Here is a 23,825-nt window from a genome sequence, read left to right as displayed (position 1 = left end):
GATCTCAATAAGGTATCTCTGTGCATTCAAAATGCCAACAATAAAATGCACTTGTGTTCATTGTCCATAACCCCACCGCCATCATGGGCCACTCAATCCACAACGTTGACGTGATCATGCTGGATGTGGAGGTCCTGGGCTGGTGTGGTTACATGTGGTCTGCGATTGTGAGGCCGGTTGGATATACTGCCAAATTCTCTGAAACGCCTTTGAAGATGGCTTATGGCAGAGAAATGAACATTCATTTCACAAACAACAGTTCTGGTAGACATTCCTGCAGTCAGCATGCCAATTGCACACTCCCTCAAAAGCTGCGACATCTGTAGCATTGTGCTGTGTGATCAAACTGCATATTTCAGAGTGGCCTTTGATTTGCGGCAGTCTAAGGCACACCTGTGCCATATTCATGCTTTCTAATCAGCACCTTGACATGCCACATCTGTGAGGTGGGATGGATTATTTCGGCAAACGAGAAGTTCTCACTTACACGGATTTAGACAGATTTCTGAACAATATTTGATAGTAATGGGTCCTTTGTGTATGTCGAAAATGTTTCAGATCTTTAAGTTCAGCTCATGAAAAATTGCAGCAAAAACAGAAGTTGCGTTTATATTTTTGTTGAGTGTAATTGAGTGCTTTAGACCTACAACCAACATTCCTTTTACTGATAAAGTCCTTTAAAATCCCTGTGTCTGTGAAAGGAATCAATTGTTTGAAAAGTTTCAGTTAGCACAAAAACGGATGTCCAGTCAGTTACTAACAATCTCCTAATGGCGCCAGACAATGGACTGTCTCTATGCATGTCCTGCTGGATCATTGTTGCTTTTGACACCAGTAATCGCAAAATTGAATTGCACTGGAACAACTGAGAATAAAAACTATACTACAGTGATTTGAGTCATATTTATTGGATTAATTAATTTTTAAAATTTAAATGATGAGCCTTCCACACACAAAAGTTAGTTATACAATTCCACAGGGCTCCCATTCTGATAATCTCATTATACTAATCATTAAGAATCTTCAAAGTTTATGAAAAAGAACCTACAAAAATCAGAATATATTTTTTTGCAATGTAAAAAATCTTTGCATTTTAAAATTATATTAAGCAATCCTTCCTAGTCTTTATAAAACACAAAGCAACTCATATTTAGGAAATATGGCATAATGAATGTTACTCCAGACAAAAGTGTTTGTACCTGATAGAGCTCAATTCGTTGCTCAGACACTCGGGCCCCAGGGTTTTGAAGACGGAAGATCCTGAGCTCTGCCTTCACCAAGTTGGAGGCATTCTTCTCCATAGAGGACACATCAAAAGTCAGCCGCCGGAAGTAAGGGCTGAAGAGTGTAGGAGAAATAACATCTGCAAAAAAATGTAAAGGAATTGTGTGAATAAGGATTGGATACTTAATGACTGCTAATGGAACGCTTGCTTTGGACTGAGGCAGTCAATTCCAACTACTAAAATGAAACTACAATTAAGGAAAGACATCACAGCCTGAGAGGGTTGTGGGACTGAAGTTCAATGGTCCAATCCCCTACTAGTCAAGCCTGCTTGAGGAGTTCTTCAGCAAGACATTACAAAATTGTCACCACCAATTAGTGTTAGTTTGCATCTGATAAAGTGTTGTAAGGGGTGCTTTCAGTGGTTACCAGACAAGAAAAGTGCTGTATGAATGTTAGTGCATGTACCATTTACAACTGCACCCACAAATTACACATACTTTGTCATTATCTTCTAAACACAAGCAGAAAGGGAGGGGCAGCAGTCTTCCATTGTATTAATCAAAGACACAGCCAAGGCATACCAGTGGCCAAGGGAATAGTGGGTGCTATGGCAGGTTCCTTTGCTCTTACTAACAAGAGCTATCACCTTGTCCACCCCTAATCTTTCAAGATTAATGGATTAGGCAGGATAACTTGGTGGGACAATGCTTAGTGGTGGGCTCACAACAGATAGGGACATGTAGTGTCTGTGCTGCACTCAGTGGTGATGCTAGGTTGATGCTGACTTCGGGGTGGGTCTTCCCTCTAGACTGGTTAGAGAAAATCGGCCACAGATTTTTTTTCTCCCACTTGTGGCACTAGGGGTAGCAGTAGGCTAGGCCAGATGGCTCCCTGGCCTAAATGCTTGATTTAGACTTCTCAGGAAATCTACATCCAAACTTAGATGGTAACCAGAATCGCCTTTTAATCCCTATACTGCAACGTTACATTCCAATTGTTGTGGTATGCATCAAACTGACATGTAGTTACATTTCTCAAGAGTTGCACACCAGGCTACGTAGAAGCTTGTGGCGAAGGGTTAAAATGGGACTCCCAGTTATGGCTTAAGTTATGACGTAGATCTGATGCAGAAATATAATTCACACGTAAATGAAGTGAGGCTGGTTATTGCAGCTGTGGCCAGTTGCTTAATTATGCCTCCCCCTGTCTTTGAGAACAATAGTATAGTAAGCAAATAACCAGCTGAAAATGCAAAGGGAAATACAAAAAGAACTAAAAAGACATGGTGTTGCACCAAGCTGAACACCCCTGTGTTGTGTCAAGTTTCCTCAAATCAGGTGAACCAACACAAAGCCTACTACAGTCATTACAGTGTGTGGCTATTGATAAAGATGTTGACAAGGGCAGCTTCATTAAAACATTTAATTTATTAATAAAGTCAACTGACTTCTCTCAAATATAAATAAACCCATTCATTATTTTAATTACACCTTTCTGGCATACAGAAAATAAACATTTAATAGTACTTCTTCAAATCTTCTTTGCTCCTACCATTTTTTTAAATGTTAGTATTTATATGTGGACTATGTTACTTTTTGAGAAATGTTATTACAATTGATATCAAAAGTGCTGTAACCACATCTAAGAAAGTCATGAACCTATTGTTTACTTGCATTTCATGTACCATTACAGTAGAGGACACCTACCTACAATTCCCACACAAGTCAGCTATCTTGTTGACAGTGCTGCAGCCTCACTGTGTATGACACTCAATACTGTTGGTCCCTTTGAAAAAACAAGCATTGAATCAGAGAAGACCAGATTCTTGGTACAACTCAGAAGAGAATAGAATAGAATAGAGAATAGAAAAACAGTAAAGAGTAGCTGAAAAGCATGGACAGATATATTTTGTGGCTGGGCTTTTTCCATAAGGAGTGTCCCTTTCATGGCACAAAATTTGGGGGGAAGAGTATTTAAATCACATAAATATGATTTATGAAGATTAGTGTTAAATGTACTATTTTTCTGTTTAGTGTTAAACCTACAAAAGTTTTGGTTCCAAGAGTATATGGGGCTTGTGACATTTGAGGTGTTTTATTTATTGGGAATGAGAGTGGGAAATGTTTTCAGAACTAGTGCATAATAGTCCCAGGCAGATGGTGCAATGCTTTGAACATAGTCCAAAAATTCGACCCTGCCCTGTAACTCTTCACTGAGTCCTCACCTTGCATGTTTAAGTCCCTTTCTGTTCCTCTATAGTAATACTCATATTTTACTGAAACCAACCTTAACTGAGATGTTGCAGTTTTTTGTCACATTTCTACACAGAGATCAGTACAAAATTAAAACATATTTCCTCAGCAGAACAATTTTCATGTGGTTTCTTTCTTTTGGTTACTACCTTATTCACAAGCTACTCAGTGTGGAACTACCACACTGGGTAGCTCCACATTTGATATTGCAGAGAGCACGCCCAAACACGCAGATCGTCCCAAGCAGCCAGGAAATCAGATTTTTTCAGACATATCTTAAATTGAACATCATATTGACAACCAGGTTGGGTCATGGTTGGATGTCCAAATTGTGGGCTTAGTTTAGAAAACTTATGTCCAGAATTGGTCATGGAGCAACGGGCCCAATATAGAAATGATCCACGTATCTATCTGACACATCCCATGTTTAGTGGGAACGACCTTGATGACCTCTAATTTTCTGTTTCTGAATTCAGATAAAACTGAGATTATTGTATTAAACTTAGGCATAAAAGATCTCTTAGGAGTATGGCATCTAACCAGATGCTTACTTTGGTTGGCATTATAACCTCCAGTAACAATGAGGAATCTTGAAATTGTTTTTTTTCCTACAATGCGCATATTAAACAAATGCCTAGGAACACTTTCTTCCATTTTTGCAATATCTCTAAAATTAGAAACATCCTGTCTCAGGGATGCTGAAAAACTAGTTTATACATTTATTATTTCTAGGCTGGACTACTGTAATTCATTATTATGAGGCTGCCACAAAAATATCCTGAAAAGGCTTTGGTTCATCCAAAATGTAGCAGCAAGAATACTGACAGACTAGACAGACTGACAGACTAGAGAAAGCATATTTCTCCTATCCTGGCTTTTCTTCATTAGCTCCCTGTTAAATCCAGAATTAGTTTAAAATCCTTCTCCTTGCATACAAGGTCTTGAATAATCAGGACCCATCATATCTTATATTAATCTATTGAAAGTTGGTGCTACTAATTCCTAGAGGTGTTCCAACTCTTGGCTTTATAAAGTGAATTTCCTGATTTAAATCGATTTTAGTTTGAATAATGCTATATTGATTCATTAATTCTAAAAACTAGTGCTGTCAATAGATTTGAAAAAATAAAAAAATAAAAACTAATTAATCTCACAATTTTCTGTAATTAATCACAATTACTTGATCAAGAGCATGGTTGCAGTTACATTTTTTTTAACTTTATATTTAAGCTTGTAACTGACATTTATGCAATATAAGGAAGTAAATGCAGAATAAACACAAAGAATGTATGCTTAAATTCAAAGAGAATTTGAATAGTTTTCTTTAATCTTTTAGCACAGGTTCTCTCCTGTGAAATACAACTTTAAAAAAAAAAAAAGTACACACAAATATATAATATATATTAGTGCTGTCAAACAGTTAAAATGTTTAATCAGATTCATCACAGGGTTACTGTGGATTAATTTTGATTAATCACGATTAAATATCATTCATTTTTATTCTATATTAATCACATTTCATTTTGCATGAGCAAACAGACTGGAGAAAAAAGGGAAAATATATGCACTTAACATGTTTATTGAACATCTTGAACATTCATGTTAACAAAAAACTCTGACAGAGAGAGTGGATAAATGTTTACACTCTTGGGGAGGCACTTCAATGTCCTTGAAACGAGGAACCAAAGATATACTCTGGCTGCAACATTTTGGATTAAATGTTTTTAAGACATCCTTATAATAGTGACATACAATAGTCCAGGCCAGAAGTAATAAACGCATGAACTAGGTTTTCCACTGGTTCTTATATAGCTCTTTTCTATTCTACTTGAGCGCTCAAAGTACTTTATACTTATCTCATTCACACAAGGACTCTTTTCCATGCTTAAGTGCTTTAACATTCAAACTCCAATAGACGTATCAGAGAGAAACTTCATGTTAGTATCTCGCCCATGATTTGACATACAGATTGTAAAGTCAAAAGACACGTCGTAGTCTCACTCCAAGCGCTTTATTCTTTACGCCATCATACACCACGTACACAAAACAACAACTCCTCGCGGGCAACAGTACTCTCGCGATATAACAGAAAATAACAAGTTAACAATCTCCCTCTTTCTTTTTTAAAATAAAAATATAAACACCTCTTTAAAACATTTACATAAATATATATGTAAACAAAAAAATTGTCAACATTGTTGAACATTCAGAAAACATTTCAATGTACTTTACTTAAAGCATACTATCACTGCACAAAATAAACAATAGTGCATTTTAATGCAAAGAAAACTTAGTAAACAAAGGATCACAGTATCCAGAGTCCTTTGTCTAGTGCTTTTAGGAGGGTTAAAGGTGAAACTCCCTTTTTTGTCAGACAATCAGCAAGTTGGGATTTGGAATCTGACCAACAGTCTGATTTCCTTGGCTTGTATGAGCTCTTTTTGCTGCTCATTTCTAGCCTCTGTCTCTTCTCTGTAACCTGCTTAGTGGACTTGAGTGCATCAAACAAGGAATGATTGTCAGTCACACAGATCAACAGAAGAGCATTCAGACTAGTGTTATCAGTTGTAAGCTCAGAAAAAAGTGTTGCCTGGAAGACTGCACTGTCTATTCCATCTGACATGGCAAGAGTTTCTCCTGCCAGTGTACTTCTGACCACACGCCTGATTTTTTTAGACTGTCAAAAGAGAGGACAAAACTTTCCTCCTTTACCCATAAGGGCAATTAATGCCCCTGCTTGAGTACCGCCATCAGGAAGGTTGCCAAATGATGCGACACTGAAAACAACCAATGCCAAATCCTCACTGTTACCCAAGTGCTGAAACTTAAGAGTCACTTTCTCTGCCTTAAGTTTACGGATAACTTTGTTCACATCATGAATGGACTGCACAGTTGCATCTTTAATATTAGATGCCAGGCTGTATATGTCAAACATAACATCTGGCCTCGTTTGTTTGGCAACCCACAAAATCTGTCCTATTTTTGACCTGAATTGCTCCCGTTCTGTTTCACTTAAGGAAGCATCCCCCTGTACAGCCCATGCTGCTTGTAACTGAACCGGTTGTAGGTTGTCAATGTAAAGTTGTTGATGCACCTCTATTACATCATTAACTGTACAAATGTCCATACCAACATAAGAAAAGCTGTCATATAGCCCGTCGGGCTATATGATAACCCAACGGGCGGGGCTGAGACAGATTTTGGTCGCCCGACCGGAGATATCGCTAGCTCCGGGACGTCGGGCTAGCGATTTTGCGAGCCCTGTAGCAAGAAATTAAAGTGTGCAGCAAAAACACTAAAAGGAAAAAGGGTTTGGTATTGTATAGCAACAAGTTACTAGAAGGCAGTATACACACACATCACAGCATGGCAGACAAATATTGGCTCAATAAATTAGGCCATACTTGAGACACAGCCAAAAACAAAGCTCCAACTCCCATGTAGCATGAGAAATGCTCCCCAGCCCAGGCTCAGCCTGAGCATCAAACATCTTCCCCCCCATTTCCCCAGCACTTCTGCAAAAACTATCATCTTACACCAGACTGGTGCCATTGCTGTAAACAATGCATTGTTGGAGGAAAATGTAGTATTCTTAACTCTCTCACTCAATCTCCCCTTTTCTCTCCCTTCTGTTTTGCAATGCTGGCCACCGTGGCTGAGCAGTTCAAATAGCAATAGCATTCACGTCCTGCATGCTAGACCATGACTTAACAAAAATGTAGTACAAAAAAGTATGTGGAGCACACTGCTAGTAATTCCTTACATTTCCATTATGCCTACTAGCCAATTTGTATTACTTGTAGAAAGTTGCTTGTTTTACCAAATATTACAATTCACTTTGTGGTCTGTCAGTATTGGATACTGTAGGGAAAGCAAAACTACAAAGTTGATAGAATTTAGAAAATACATGTGGGTTAGTATTTAAGAAAAATAGCCAAAAGGTGTTGGGTCACAACATCATGGCATAATGGCAAACCTTGGCATTGATTCTCCTAGTATCTGTAACTCTACTCTAGGGATCAAAAAGTATTATTTTAGAAAATAAGATAAGATAACCTTTATTAGTCCCACACGTGGGAAATTTGTTTTATGAGTTTACTCTTGCTTTACTAGATTGTGGGGCTTGCCACCGCTCTTGTGGGACAACCAATTAAAAAATATAAGATGAAACACAGTTTTTGTTTTTAAGGATATGAGGACATGAACCTTTTTCAGCTTCTGAAATGGAACAAGCCAGAAAAAGTTTCCTCTTCATCTTTGTATAACGGTGCATGTGTGTGCATGACCCATAACTATCGTAAAACGCTACGACCGGAAGTAGACACCTTTCGCACATGCGGGGTACCGATCGGGTTTCTGGTACGGATCGGGTAGTGACAGCGCTCAACACCAATGACTGTATAAAAGATGGATGACGCGACAGCTCCCAAAAATGAAGCCAAAACATCTCTATCGCCCCCTGGTGTCTGGCTGCAGTATAGGTCATAAACCCCGTCTCCTCCATGTTAGCGATGGGATTGGGGTCAGACTAAAATTAATTAATTCTCCTCAGAAATTTTTTTTCCAAAGATTCTTTCTTTTGTTTTCAATAGTTCTCATCATGCTGATTTATGTCCAAGGGGTCTCCTCTCACATAAGTTTGATTCTAATTCCTACCGCGGTGATGTTAAATTGGGGTGAAACGTCATCATAACAGCTTTGACTGGCAGCTGCAGTCACGGAGAAACTTGCGTATCTCTGTTCGGGAATAGCAGATAGAGCGTAGGCTCTGAGAGGAGGACCAGCATTTACATTACGAAAACATGACCGACTGTTTTAAACTGACAGCCTGAGGTGTTCTTCAGTAAACTGGACTACCCGACAGAAGGACCCGAGGCCCCGCTGCACTTTTTCGGTAAGTTAAACGTGTTTGTAAGCTAATCCGTAACTACCGTCCTTAGCAAGACCTCACTAGCTAAAATGAGCACTGAGGTTCGTTTAGCTAATCTGTGCAGGTGAATGAATTTACCCTGACTAAAGAAATCAAGAGAAACTTTTATTACAAGTATTATACTGTAAAAGCAACAGGCTGCACTCTGCTTCAGCTCCTGTGCAGAGCTGAATATTAAATATGTGCAAACAACAGTAGATTTTCAGTCTCTTGCCACATCTGTAAAGACAGTAACATTTTTTTAAAAGCTTGTACTTCAGTAACTCCTCATTAATCAGGAACTATGGATTAAAGTACTGTAGTGTACTGTAATACTGAAAAGAATGTAAGAGAAGAACTTCAGATCCTGAGTGTGTGAGGACAGAAGGATCAGCTTTATTTCAATTTTGAGGGATAAAATTTAGATTTGAGTTTGATGATTCTGTTCTCTTTGTGATTACAGGAGCTGCCCTCACATTCAGACCTCAGCACCACCCAGTGACAGCAGACAGATCATCCAACATGTTCACATGTTAACTGCAAAATTAACTGATGAAAACAGTACAAAGGTTAAAGTACCATACAGGGAGTGCAGAATTATTAGGCAAGTTGTATTTTTGAGGAATAATTTTATTATTGAACAACAACCATGTTCTCAATGAACCCAAAAAACTCATTAATATCAAAGCTGAATGTTTTTGGAAGTAGTTTTTAGTTTTAGCTATTTTAGGGGGATATCTGTGTGTGCAGGTGACTATTACTGTGCATAATTATTAGGCAACTTAAAAAAAACCAAATATATACCCATTTCAATTATTTATTTTTACCAGTGAAACCAATATAACATCTCCACATTCACAAATATACATTTCTGACATTCAAAAACAAAACAAAAATCAGCGACCAATATAGCCACCTTTCTTTGCAAGGACACTCAAAAGCCTGCCATCCATGGATTCTGTCAGTGTTTTGATCGGTTCACCATCAACATTGCGTGCAGCAGCAACCACAGCCTCCCAGACACTGTTCAGAGAGGTGTACTGTTTTCCCTCCTTGTAAATCTCACATTTGATGATGGACCACAGGTTCTCAATGGGGTCCAGATCAGGTGAACAAGGTGGCCATGTCATTAGTTTTTCTTCTTTTATACCCTTTCTTGCCAGCCACGCTGTGGAGTACTTGGACACGTGTGATGGAGCATTGTCCTGCATGAAAATCATGTTTTTTCTTGAAGGATGCAGACTTGTTCCTATACCACTGCTTGAAGAAGGTGTCTTCCAGAAACTGGCAGTAGGACTGGGAGTTGAGCTTGACTCCATCCCCAACCCGAAAAGGCCCCACAAGCTCATCTTTGATGATACCAGCCCAAACCAGTACTCCACCTCCACCTTGCTGGCGTCTGAGTCGGACTGGAGCTCTCTGCCCTTTACCAATCCAGCCACGGGCCCATCCATCTGGCCCATCAAGACTCACTCTCATTTCATCAGTCCATAAAACCTTAGAAAAACCAGTCTTGAGATATTTCTTGGCCCAGTCTTGACGTTTCAGCTTGTGTGTCTTGTTCAGTGGTGGTCGTCTTTCAGCCTTTCTTACCTTGCCCATGTCTCTGAGTATTGCACACCTTGTGCTTTTGGGCACTCCAGTGATGTTGCAGCTCTGAAATATGGCCAAACTGGTGGCAAGTGGCATCTTAGCAGCTGCACGCTTGACTTTTCTCAGTTCATGGGCAGTTATTTTGCGCCTTGGTTTTTCCACACGCTTCTTGCGACCCTGTTGACTATTTTGAATGAAACGCTTGATTGTTCGATGATCACGCTTCAGAAGCTTTGCAATTTGGAGACTGCTGCATCCCTCTGCAAGATATCTCACTATTTTTGACTTTTCTGAGCCTGTCAAGTCCTTCTTTTGACCCATTTTGCCAAAGGAAAGGACGTTGCCTAATAATTATGCACACCTGATATAGGGTGTTGATGTCATTAGACCACACCCCTTCTCATTACAGAGATGCACATCACCTAATATGCTTAATTGGTAGTAGGCTTTCGAGCCTATACAGCTTGGAGTAAGACAACATGCATGAAGAGGATGATGTGGACAAAATACTCATTTGCCTAATAATTCTGCACTCCCTTGTATGTGCTGTAGTGAAAACTGCAGCTGCAGTTGCAGAGTTATTCATACCAGAGTAACCAGAGAGGATCATATATTTTTAAATATATAACTTTCTACAGGACTGAATATAATATCTTTATGTAAAAGTCCGGAGCCTCTGGGGAGTATTTACAACATTACACAAACCAAAGGTCTCCATCACAGTGTTCATGAAATGCTGGGTTTATCCATCTCCCAGGGCAGGCCTACGGAGGAGTGCTGAAGATTTCCCTGTGAGGGAGCTGCTGGTGAAGATCATGAGTCCTGCTTGATCAATGCGATGAGCTTCAGTGTTCCTGGTGTTTCTTAAATGAAGCCTCTCTCAGTGGGTTAACAGAACTTCTGGCACAGGACAGCTGTCATGAAAAAAAGGGAAGAAGTTTCTCCAAACCTCTGGACCCAGGAAACCCAGCTTGGTCCTGATGGTCTCCCTCACTAGTTTCTCTCCAGGGTGAATGTAGCTGTTGATATGGACTCTATTATTAAATGAAATGAACAAATTAGACTACACTACTGAAACGTTCTGCTGATGTTTTTAAAGTTTCCATGTTACCAGGATGTAGACGGCTCTGAAGATTTAAACCGTTTTAGATCCATTACACTAACAGTCTTATGTTAATATCTCAAAGGACAGCATTACATTTTTGATATTAACAGTAACTCTGGGCCTCGGGAGAGTGTGCAGCTGAGCTTATCGCTGTCTAAAAATGGATTAATAAAAAAAACATAAGAAGTGCTGAATCCTTCAATAATACAGACTATTAGAGTAACAGGTGTGTAGCATCCTAACTAGCTAGCAACAAGCCTCCAACACAGTGCGTATGCTAGCGGCTAATCTAGCAAAAATTAATAACAGGGTGATTTTAGAACTATAAGATGAAAAGCTGTGTGTCTTTTTTTTTTTATATAACAGTGACATGGTTGTATTTACCTTAATTAAACGAGTCGTCAGTCGCGGTAAACCAGCAAAAAAACTCGAGCCGCCGGGCTACGTAAAAAGTGTAGGGGGGCGTGTTTGCGGTCACGTCCAGCGGGTGTGTGGGCGGGAGCGTTACACAGTCACTCCACCTCAAGTCACTACTGCGCAGACTCTGGCTCCAAATTTGCAAGATGGCAGCCTCCACAAGCGGGATATTTTGGCTTCATTTTTGCACTATGGGAGGAGGCGGTGTCGCGTCGTCCGTCTTTTATACAGTCATTGCTCAACACAGACAGCATCGTCAGAAGAAAAGTTGCTAAAATAAATAAAAAATTTTGTATTGTTCAATACATATGCGTACCGAACCGAAAGCACTGTATCGAAAGGTTCAATATCGATACGAGTATTGTTGCACCCCTAGTAAATGGTGGAGTGATCTAGAGCAGAGTCATGGACATTACTTTTAATTTCTATTTTTATTTGGTTCTGGGCAATCAACATTATCCAGAACCAACAGTTTCTCTATTACTATCAATAACTCGCCGGTCTCCGTTTCTTCTTCTGTGAAGTTTGGGTGTCATCCTCAACAGTACTCTATCTTTTAATTCACACATTAATAATGTCACTCGGTTTGCATATTTTGAATTGCGCAACATTAATTGTCTCCGTCCTTTTCTTACTCCACGTGCCACTGCCATTCTTGTTCACAGCCGTGTTACTTCTTGGATTGATTACTGCAATTCACTTCTTGTTGGTCTTACTCAAAAATCCATGCACAAGCTCCAACGTGTCCAGAACTCTGCTGCCCGTATTATCACCAGGACCCCTTCTAATTACCACATCACCGCTGTCCCACAGCTCATTGTCTCCCGGTCAAATATCGCATCAATTTTAAAATACTTTTGTATACATTTATGGCTATTCATCGTTTCTCTCCTCCATATCTCTCTGATTTGGTTCAGATCACCATTCCATCTCGGGGTCTTAGATCTTCTTCTTCTCTCGCACTCTCTCTTTCCCTTTTCCCTGTCTTGCCACCATGGAGAGCAGGGCTTTCAGCTGCTCTGCTCCTCGACTCTGGAATTCCCTACCTCCTGACATAAGAAATATCACTTCCTTCTCTCTTTTTAAGTCTAGACTCAAAACTCACTTGTTCAAAATAGCTTATCCCACATAACCTCACCACTCTGCTATTTTAAATTTGTTTTATATTTTATGCTCTTATGATTGTGTAAACTGCTTGCTTTTATGCTTGTTTTTATTATTCTGCTGTATACAGTGTCTTTGTGTGTTCTGAAAGGCGCTTTCAAATAAAATGTATTATCATTATCATTATTATTATTATTATTATTATTATTACTACTACATAAGGCCATAAGCATGATGGTAAAGTGAAAACAGCATCCAGGGCAGAAACAACTGCATTATGCTGCTAATACAACCTCGGCTTATGCAAACAAAATGAACAGACAGCATGCTAATGCTAAGCTAGCCAAGAACTCAGAGAACCCAAAGATTTGTGACATTTGGCATGTTTGGTGTGTATGGTTAGTGTGCTGTGTAGTTGCTCTTTCTGTTTGTCAAACAATGAGGCCTACACCTACACCATCCTCCCTATTCTGGTATTTTAAAGAGTACTTAGCATAAATATTAAGCAACCTAACTAATAGGGTTCCAACTCCCAGCAACAACAAAAATAAATAAATAAAAAATAGGGAACCACCCCTCACGCTCCACCTCATGATGCTTAATCGACGTAATCAACCTTAATTTGATGCAGTGTGAAAAAAAATGCACAGAAATCAATTATTTTTCAAGAAATATTAAATAGATTCAACATCTTTCTTCAACAAAATTGCAGACTGCACAGATGGTACCTTCCCAAAGGAAAAAGTACTATAGCTTACTAGGGTATATATATTAGACTTAATAGTTACTATATACAGTAATTGACTTCTATTCATTTTACATCAAATTAAAACTTTGGGTGTCAGATAATTATTTATTAAAAGCTAGACATTTTAAATGAGAATAAGAAAGAAAAGTATGTCTTTGTGCCCCCTTTTCCCTGTTAATGCCCTATCGGCCCCCCTGGCTAAACTTTGCTAGATCCGCCCCTGCACAGTTACCAGCGTCAGCTACGTAGAAAAAGATCCTGGAGTAGAAAGTAATATTAAATACATTCTAACAATAGCTGATCAAGCTTAAACGTGCTGCTGTTGTTCAGCCGCTGGTTTCCTCTTTCTGGTGCAAAGTGGGCCAAAAGCAAACTAGAGACACTGACTCGCGACAGAAAAGCCGATCAGCTGATCGTTAACCAGTTTCATGATTGAAGTAGCAGCAGGAGAGTCAGTCGCTTGTTAAGCTTAACGCAGGAATGCTTTACAAACATTCAGAGATGGACTTACACACTTGCTTTACTTCTCTCGGGATAACTTTGTCGGAGATGAAATGCCGGGTTGCTAGCGAAGCTCCAAATGCTATCCAGACCACCGACAGGTCCCGCATGCCACAGCCGCTCTATCACGTGATGCATACTGCTCCGACGTGCTAACGTTCTGAGGTGAGTTACGGCGTGTTGCAAGTTTTGTGAGGTGCTTTCGTGATATTTAATGGATCGGATTACATTTTTTTTATTTTTCTCCGATATCCGATCCAGTAATTTAGGTCAGTATCGGACCGATACCGATACGTAATATCGGATCGGTCCATCTCTAGTACACATAAAATGGGTTTAAAGAAATTATGTACAGGTAGAACGCAGCAGCAAGCACAACAAAATTTTTGGGCCATTCGTGTCCAGCAAGTGGGGACAGTAGCAGATGCTGTTTCTTACATAAAAGGGTTTTAACAATCCCACCACTGAAGGTGACAGTGCTATCCACAGCACTACTGTGTTACTCCATTTGTACAATTAAACTTGAACGCATAAATGTTATTTTTTTTCAACTAGTCATTAGCACTGACAATTTATATTTATGGGAAAATCTCCTGGGAAGTTGTTACCTTGATAATCCTGTCAATAATAAGTTTAACATACAAAGTATGTTTTTGTTACCCTACTTGACTAAATCATTCGTGTGTGTGACTGAATATAAACTGTAGTGGTCAGAGTAATGCGGGTAACATTCCACCTGGATGGTAAATGCCAAATTAATAAGTTAACAGACTAATCAATTATCACTAATCTATCATGAAATCCTGAGAGAATCTGGTCATATATTTAGTTAATTATTTGTCTCAAATTACAGTTTTAGCCCTAAGATAAAGGAAGGAGGAAGGAAAATAAACTTGCATGTGCAATATGTACATCAGGAAGCAAAACATATCAAGTTCAATTAGCGACATGATGAAGCGAACAAGAAGTCCAGTAATTTGCTTGTTTTTGTGCCACAAGTTCAAGCTCACAAATGTATTGTGGCCAGCTGACTTGGTATCATGTTACTCGGGCAAACAATAAAGCTCACACTTGACGCTGTCGTTCGAGTGAGAGACTAAACTTGTGTCAAGCCAGCCTCCAATTCGAGACTTGCCGTCAAGCCAGCCTCCAGTTTGTTTTACGTTCCCTGTGTATTCAAAGTATTACGGGAATGGATGTGGAAACCGGATTTCAAAATAAAAGCCAACTTCGAGTGAATTAACAGATATGTTAAGAACATAATAACATATAATTTAGGCTTTTTTTTTCTTTTCTTTTTTTAACAAACTCTAATGTTAGATCTATATGACACAGCCTTGTACCCCAATTGTGCCCTGTCACTATCAAGGCCATCTTATTTTGGATTTCAAAGTAAAAGCCCTGTGAATCTTCATTTTTGAACTACTCTTTCAATGACTTAATAATGCTCTTAAAAGCAAAAGTCGTATTTCCAAATACTATTTGAACTTTATATCAACACTTTCCAACCACAGTCTTTTTCACAGTGATACCATATCAATATCAAGTCAGTCTGATTTTGCCTTTCATAGTAATGTCCCTTTGAAATTGCCGATATTTGACTTAATCTTTTAACGATTCAAAATGATCTAAAATGCAAAATTCGTGTTTCCACAGGGTAATTCCACCTTAGATCAACAGTATACAGCCCCACAGTGATACCATATCAATATCAAGTCATTCTGATTATGCCTTCCAAAATAAAAGACTTTTTAAATTGTCCATAATTGACCTACCTTTCAGTGATTTCAAAATGCTCTAAAATGGAAATTTCCTGTTTCCACAAGTTAATTCCACTCCAGATCAACAGTATACAACCTCACGATGTTACCATATCAATATCAAGACATTCTGATTTTGCTTTAAAAAATAAAAGCATTTTCAAACTGCCCATATCTGACTTGATCCTGGAACAATTTCAAAATGCTCTAAAATGGAAAATTCCTGTTTCCACAGGGTAATTCCACTCCAGATCAACAGTATACAGCCCCACAGTGATAACATATCAATATCAAGTCATTCGCATTATGCCTTCCAAAGTAAAAGCCTTTTCAAATTGTCCACAATTGACCTACCTTTCAGTGATTTCAAAATGCTCTAAAATGGAAAATTCCTGTTTCCACAGGGTAATTCCACTCCAGATCAACAGTATACAGCCCCACAGTGATAACATATCAATATCAAGTCATTCTGATTATGCCTTCCAAAATAAAAGACTTTTCAAATTGCCAAGATACGACCTGCTCTTTTAAAGATTTCAAAATGTTCTTAAACAGAATTTTGCTGTTTCCACAGGATAATTTCACTTTAGGTCAACAGTATACAGCCCCACAGTGATACCATATCAATTTCGAGTAATTCTGATTATGCCTTCCAAAATAATGGCCTGTTGAAAATGCCCATAATTTACCTAACTTTCAGTGATTTCAGAATGCTCTAAAAAGGAAGATTTCAGTTTCCACAGGGTAATTCCACTTTAGATCAACAGTATACAACCTCACGATGTTACCATGTCAATTTCAAGTCAGTCTGATTTTGCTTTTCAAAATAAAAGCTTTTTCAATTTGCCCATATATGACTTACTCTTGGAGCGAATTCAAAATGCTCTAAGATGGAAAATTGCTGTTTCCACAGCATAATTCCACTTTAGATCAATAGTATCCAACCCCACAGTGATACCATATCAATATCAAATCAGTCTGATGTTGCCTTCCAAAATAAAAGACTTTTCAAATTGCCGATATACGACCTACTCTTTTAACGATTTCAAAATGCTCTTAAATGAAAAATTCATGTTTCAACAGGACAATTCCACTTTAGATCAACAGTATACAACCCCACAGAGATACGATGTTAAGATCAAGTCACTCTGATTTTGCCTTCCAAAATAAAAGTATTTTTTATTGCCTGTAGACGACCTACTCTTTTAACGATTAGATCAACAGTATCCAACCCGACAGTAAAACCATGTAAATTTCATGGTGGTCTGATTTCGCCTTTCAAATTAATGGCCCGTCGAATTTGTCCATATGTGATATACTCTTTCAATTATTTCAGAATGTTTTAAAAATGAAAATTGCTGTTTCAACACATATTGGGTTTTCATTTTGAAAAGCAAAATCAGACTCAATTGATTATGACAGAATTGAATCATAAAGATGATGTAAAAGGAAGCTGAAAAAGCTTTTATTTTGAAAAACAAAATCAGACTGACTTGAAATTGACATGGTAACATCGTGAGGTTGTATACTGTTGATCTAAAGTGGAATTACCCTGTGGAAACTGAAATCTTCCTTTTTAGAGCATTCTGAAATCACTGAAAGTTAGGTAAATTATGGGCATTTTCAACAGGCCATTATTTTGGAAGGCATAATCAGAATTACTTGAAATTGATATGGTAACATCGTGAGGTTGTATACTGTTGACCTAAAGTGAAATTATCCTGTGGAAACAGCAATTTTCACTTTTAGAGCATTTTGAAATCTTTAAAAGAGTAGGTCGTATCTTGGCAATTTGAAAAGTCTTTTATTTTGGAAGGCATAATCAGAATGACTTGATATTGATATGGTATCACTGTGGGGTTGTATACTGTTGATCTGGAGTGGAATTACCCTGTGGAAACAGGAATTTTCACTTTTAGAGCATTTTGAAATCACTGAAAGGTAGGTCAATTGTGGACAATTTGAAAAGGCTTTTACTTTGGAAGGCATAATGAGAATGACTTGATATTGATATGTTATCACTGTGGGGCTGTATACTGTTGATCTGGAGTGGAATTACCCTGTGGAAACAGGAATTTTCCATTTTAGAGCATTTTGAAATCACTGAAAGGTAGGTCAATTGTGGACAATTTGAAAAGGCTTTTACTTTGGAAGGCATAATGAGAATGACTTGATATTGATATGTTATCACTGTGGGGCTGTATACTGTTGATCTGGAGTGGAATTACCCTGTGGAAACAGGAATTTTCCATTTTAGAGCATTTTGAAATCACTGAAAGGTAGGTCAATTGTGGACAATTTGAAAAGGCTTTTACTTTGGAAGGCATAATCAGAATGACTTGATATTGATATGTTATCACTGTGGGGCTGTATACTGTTGATCTAAAGTGGAATTACCCTGTGGAAACAGGAATTTTCCATTTTAGAGCATTTTGAAATTGTTCCAGGATCAAGTCAGAAATGGGCAGTTTGAAAATGCTTTTATTTTTGAAAGCAAAATCAGAATGACTTGATATTGATATGGTAACATCGTGAGGTTGTATACTGTTGACCTAAAGTGAAATTATCCTGTGGAAACAGCAAAATTCTGTTTAAGAACATTTTGAAATCGTTAAAAAAGTAGGTCGTATATGCTCAATTTGAAAGGGCATTTATTTTGGAAGGCATAATCAGAATGACTTGATATTGATATGGTATCACTGTGGGGCTGTATACTGTTGATCTGGAGTGGAATTACCCTATGGAAACAGGAAATTTCCATTTTAGAGCATTTTGAAATCACTGAAAGGTAGGTCAATTGTGGACAATTTAAAAAGTCTTTTATTTTGGAAGGCATAATCAGAATGACTTGATATTGATATGGTATCACTGTGGGGCTGTATACTGTTGATCTGGAGTGGAATTACCCTATGGAAACAGGAAATTTCCATTTTAGAGCATTTTGAAATCACTGAAAGGTAGGTCAATTGTGGACAATTTAAAAAGTCTTTTATTTTGGAAGGCATAATCAGAATGACTTGATATTAATATGGTATCACTGTGGGGCTGTATACTGTTGATCTGGAGTGGACTTACCCTGTGGAAACAGGAATTTTCCATTTTAGAGCATTTTGAATCGTTAAAAGATTAAGTCAAATATCAGCAATTTCAAAGGGCCTTTACTATGAAAGGCAAAATCAGACTGACTTGATATTGATATGGTATCACTGTGAAAAAGACTGTGGTTGGAAAGTGTTGATATAAAGTTCAAATAGTATTTGGAAATACGACTTTTGCTTTTAAGAGCATTATTAAGTCATTGAAAGAGTAGTTCAAAAATGAAGATTCACAGGGCTTTTACTTTGAAATCCAAAATAAGATGGCCTTGATAGTGACAGGGCACAATTAGGGTACAAGGCTGTGTCATATAGATCTAACATTAGAGTTTGTAAAAAAAAAAAGCCTAAATTATATGTTATTATGTTCTTAACATATCTGTTAATTCACTCGAAGTTGGCTTTTATTTTGAAATCCGGTTTCCACATCCATTCCCGTAATACTTTGAATACACAGGGAACGTAAAACAAACTGGAGGCTGGCTTGACTGCAAGTCTCGAATTGGAGGCTGGCTTGACACCAGTGAGACTAAGTGTGTAATGGTAAAGTTACAAGGCAACACACAGCCTCGTGAAGAGTAGAAGCGACCGATATATAAAAAGTGTAGCTTATTTTTAATATTAGCACTACCTGGTTTTCCTTACACTCTCCCAGCACAGCGTGATGGAGAGGATTTTCCAAAAGAATCACAAACACGCGTAGCAGCGGTATTCGAAGTTGTGCCTTTTGGCCTGAAATGGCATCAGTGCGGGCACACAGACTTACTCTCTGACGGGTAGAAGCGCTGCATGTCGATCTTATGCACCTCTTTGGCGTAGTACTCCTCCTCGCTCCGCTGCCGTTCGCAAGTCGCCGCCCGTTCGTTCGCTTTTTCTTGCAGTAAGTCCCGGGTGCTGTTATAGATAGAGACGATGTCCCGGGACACCTCCTCGGGTTCGGGGAAGTCCTCTGGGGGGGCTGCGAGTTTCAGCTTACTCAGGATCTGCCCTCGGATGGCTTCGATGCGTTTTTTCTTGAATTGATCCATGTCCAGCGTACTGCACGTAGACAGACTGAAAGCCACGGTGGCTATATCCAAAGTAAGGAAAAGGCACACGAGATACACGTTCATTTTCTCCACCAGCGTATTCAAATATCACAATAAATAATCAGGAAACAAAATCAAGAGCACTTTGCCTTTGAATATCGCCAAACAGATATATTCCTTTATCAACGATCAAAGTGGAGCATTTACGAGTAAGCTGGTACCGAAAAATTATTTGAATCTCGAACAGTTCGTTTTAACCAATTTTAGCAGTGTACCGGAAAATCCATTCAACTGCCTCAGTCCAAAAAGGAATCCGTTACTGTGGGACAGCGAGGGTCTGCTCCCGGCTTGTTTAATCGTTTAAGGGGGTGAGGAGTAAATCTGGTACTGAATGTGTCCAGATCGCCAACCAAACGGATCTGCAATAGCCCACACGGATTTAAAAAAAAAAAAAAAAAAAAAAAAAGAGACGAAGGGGAGCCTAAAACTGAAGCGCTATCTTCAGCGAGCCTGAGTATCCGAACGCTCTTCTCATCGCTCTCCTGGAATCCAAACAGTCACTCTGTCACACTTCAGCGCTTTGATGGTCCAGACAGATAAATGGGTTTACACTAGCATCAAAACTCGAACGTGCTCTTAGCAGCGCCACAAACTTAAGCTGCCGCCTCGAAGTCGAATCAAAAATAGCTCCAGTCTTGTTCTCACAACGCTAAAGTCTTCCTGCAAAAGCAGAGCACTTCAAAAAAGAGAGAAAGAAAACAATAAACCAACAGCAAAAAAAACTCGGAGGTTGTTCTTGGTACGACTGCAGAGCGTCTCCCTTCAGCTCATCCAGCTGGAGGAAGGATCGTTTCTTATTTACAAATGCTAAATTGTTAGTAGTGGCTGTTTACTGGACCATTTTAAGGGACTGGTCGTACAGCGTGCTACCCCTTCTACCAGCTTTGAACCACAGTTATCGTCCTCACTTTTCAGAGCAGGATATGCTTTCAATTCCAGGTCAACAGACGATTTGTAGTAAACAGGAGTGTTCGTTTTGCACAGTGGGACAGCGCGGCAACAGTACTCTAATACGCTGGCTCATCACAGGTCATGAATGCGGGGTCTTATACCCGGGGTTCTGTCCTTTCTAATATGGCCTGGGCATGTGTACATGGGTCCACGATCTGTTACAATAGACAAATTGATTTTTTTTTAATTATTATTTTTAACCAGAATTTGACTCTTAAACTTTAGATATTGAAACCATACATTTTCAAAAACACATATTATCTTAATAAAATTGCATAATGAGATTAGTGGTTTTTATTTCCAAAATCAAAAGCAGAAATGGGGTTGCCAAATGACAGGAAAAAAATAAGAGCTGCATAACTTAAGAAAAACATCATGGAAAATTGATTGGTTCTTATATAGTAATTTTCTATTCTACCTGAGCACTCAAACCCTTTGTACAGCATTCACCCATCTGTGCAAGATTTTTTTTTCTTCTATGCTTATTGTTATTAATATTTCTATTTGACTTTCTATTTAAATGTTATAAGGTATAATACTCCCACACTCCAATGGATGCATTGGTAAGCAACGTGGGGTTAGTATATTTAACATGCAAACTAGAGCAGCCAGGGATTGAAACAAAATGACCTGTGTAAGGACAAGAAAGACACTGTGGACAAAACAGGAGCCATAAGCCCAGGCCTAAGTCTCCGTGATATGTTGGAGATTAAAACAGACCTCACCCCCATGCAACTTTGTACCACGCTGAGGGGACACTACAAGGAGGATAGCTCTACTGACCTCTATCATCGGCTGCTAAATATCACTCAAGGAAGTAATGAGTCCCCACAGAACTTTCTATTTAGGGCAACAGAGCTGAAAGAAAGACTCCTAACATCATCAAGGGAGCCAGGGACAGATGAACAATACAGTGTCGAACTGATTCAGAAAAAGTTTCTGCGAGCCGTTGGCACAGGTCTGATCAGTGACAATGTGAAATACCAGATCAATCCCCACCTGGATGATCCAGCAGTCACTGACGATGTGCTGATTGCAAAGACAAATGAAGCGGGCCAGCCTTGAGTGGGAGAGGCAACAAAAATTCAGAAAGACTACCCGAGAAATGAAAGTAAGAGAGATAAAAGCAGAGGCACAGTCAGTGCAAGAGGCAGCAGTTGGTGCAGTGGGTGGGCAAGACCAGCCATTCTCCACCTCGACAAAAGGTAAAGCTGCTAAAGCACCAGCAACAGTGACTCGGAAGGAAACTGAGCTGTTTGAAATCATCAATCAACTAAAAGGGGAAATAGATGAAATAAAAGGAGTTATTTGTGAGTCGCACCGACCTTCTCCCTCACACCGCCCAAGTCTCAAACGTGGCTGCAGGGATTGTCAGGACAGCAATAGAGGAGAAAACTGCGGCCACTGCTTCAAATGTGGACAAAGTGGGCATTTGTCAAGGGGATGCTGCACCCGGAGAAAACTTCCAGACAGGGAAGATCAAATTGGTATGTCAGCTAGCACGGTGAACCCACGCTACTTTTCAGCTACTAAACCAAGGTGAGCAACAACAAGATGTTCACAAACTCTTGACAGACAGTATAAAACATTTGGAGACAAAAGTAGCAGCTGTCACACAAGATAAGAGGAATGAAGCGGTCTCTATCAGCCTCCTCTCCCCAAGACAAAGAGCCCAGCTCCTCAATCTTATTGGGAGGAAGCACATGATCACCTGCCTGCTTGAGGGAGTAAAAAGCACAGCATTGTGGGACACAGGATCACAGGTCTGTCTCATAAATGAAAAATGGAGACAACAGAACATCCCACACCTCAAAGTTAGGAGTTTAACTGAAATCATTGGGCCTGGTATATTAGATGGGAGGGCAGTAAATCAGACACAAATCCCATTTTCTGGGTGGGTTGAAATCAAATTCAGGTTGCCCACAGAAGAGGCTGCGCAGTTAGAGCTTCTCATGCCAGCTCAGGAAGATGGGGTGGCGGAGGAGGCAATAATTGGCTTCAATGTGATTGAACACATGCTAGAGAGGGGAATAGAGTCACCTCGTGCTGTAACAGAAGCTGTTAGCACAGCATTCTCCATTGACTGTAAGAAAGCTGAGGTCTTTATAAAGGTGATGAAGAGTGGAGACGATGAGGTGAGGGCAGAGTGAAAACTGGGAGTGAATTAATGAGCATCCCACCTGGTCAGACAAGAGTTGTCAAGTGTAGTGTGAGAGCAGGCCCACTCCCAGCAGGTCAGGATGTCCTGTTCGAGCCCAGTCCCTACTCCCAGATGCCAGAGGGATTGGAGGTGCAAGAGAGAGTTGCCAGGGCTGGACTGGGACAAAAAATCGGCCCGGGTATTTTGACTAGAGATCGCCCCCCCCCAGGTATTATAGGAAAAGCCATAAAGCCTTTGAATGAAAACAGAGGCTGTTGTGACAGTGATGTACACTTGTTTTGTTGGTATATATATGATTCCTATACATTTTACGTCAGATTAAAACTTTGGTTGTAAGCTTCAGATAATTATTTAATAAAAGCGAGACATTTTAAAGGAGAATAAGAACGTATATCTTTGTGCCCCCTTTTCCCAGTTAATGCCCTACCTGGCCCCCTGGCAAAACTTTGCTAGACCCACCCCTGCACAGTTACCAGCTGTCAGTGTGGATTTTTTCCCCATATTTCTAACATATCAATTAATTTTGTTGTGATTTATTATCAGCCAGACCCATATTTGCTTTAAATGACAAATTTATTTAAGACAGAGTGATTTATGTAAGTCTGGGATGGTACGTGTTAACAGCCGCTCATAGATCCTACCTGCAGGATCTTCTTTTCGTTGATATTGCTGTTATGACTGATGAAGCCGAGCTGGTGAGTTTCTGTGTTAACTAAATAACGTGTTAAAGATACAAATATGACTATTACCAAACTGTACTGTCATTAATAGTGTTGCAGAGGTGTGGACTCGAGTCACATGACTTGGACTCGAGTCAGACTCGAGTCATTAATTTTATGACTTTAGACTTGACTTGAAAAAATGTTCTAAGACTTGTGACTTGACTTGGACTTTTACACCAATGACTTGGGACG

At 39.3% G+C, this 23,825-nt stretch overlaps 1 protein-coding gene across 2 annotated transcripts in view; it reads right to left on the bottom strand.

Annotated features, from left to right (window-relative positions):
- LOC147318394 (transforming growth factor beta-2 proprotein-like) overlaps positions 1–20,713 on the bottom strand; it is a 43,138-nt gene extending 22,425 nt beyond the window's left edge. The window contains exons 1-3 of one of the 2 annotated variants that reach the window (XM_086310311.1): positions 20,015–20,713; positions 19,478–19,780; positions 1,200–1,363 (exon numbers count right to left, since the gene is read on the bottom strand). In XM_086310311.1, the coding sequence (XP_086166437.1) occupies positions 1,200–1,363; positions 19,478–19,739 (426 nt within the window). In that variant the 5' untranslated portion in view covers positions 19,740–19,780; positions 20,015–20,713. Of the gene's footprint in view, positions 1–1,199; positions 1,364–19,477 lie in introns of both variants that reach the window. The other variant, XM_086310310.1, reaches the window with a different exon arrangement.
- Positions 20,714–23,825: the final 3,112 nt, after the last annotated feature.

The sequence above is a fragment of the Aulonocara sp. 'chitande type north' Nkhata Bay genome, linkage group LG11 (genome assembly GCF_057382095.1).
Source record: "Aulonocara sp. 'chitande type north' Nkhata Bay isolate Kocher_YH1m ecotype deep benthic linkage group LG11, A_spYH_male_GT1.1, whole genome shotgun sequence".
In the NCBI taxonomy this organism is placed as follows: domain Eukaryota; kingdom Metazoa; phylum Chordata; class Actinopteri; order Cichliformes; family Cichlidae; genus Aulonocara; species Aulonocara sp. 'chitande type north' Nkhata Bay.
Note: the sequence above shows the minus strand (reverse complement) of the source record. Positions and strands in the feature narration are given on the sequence as shown.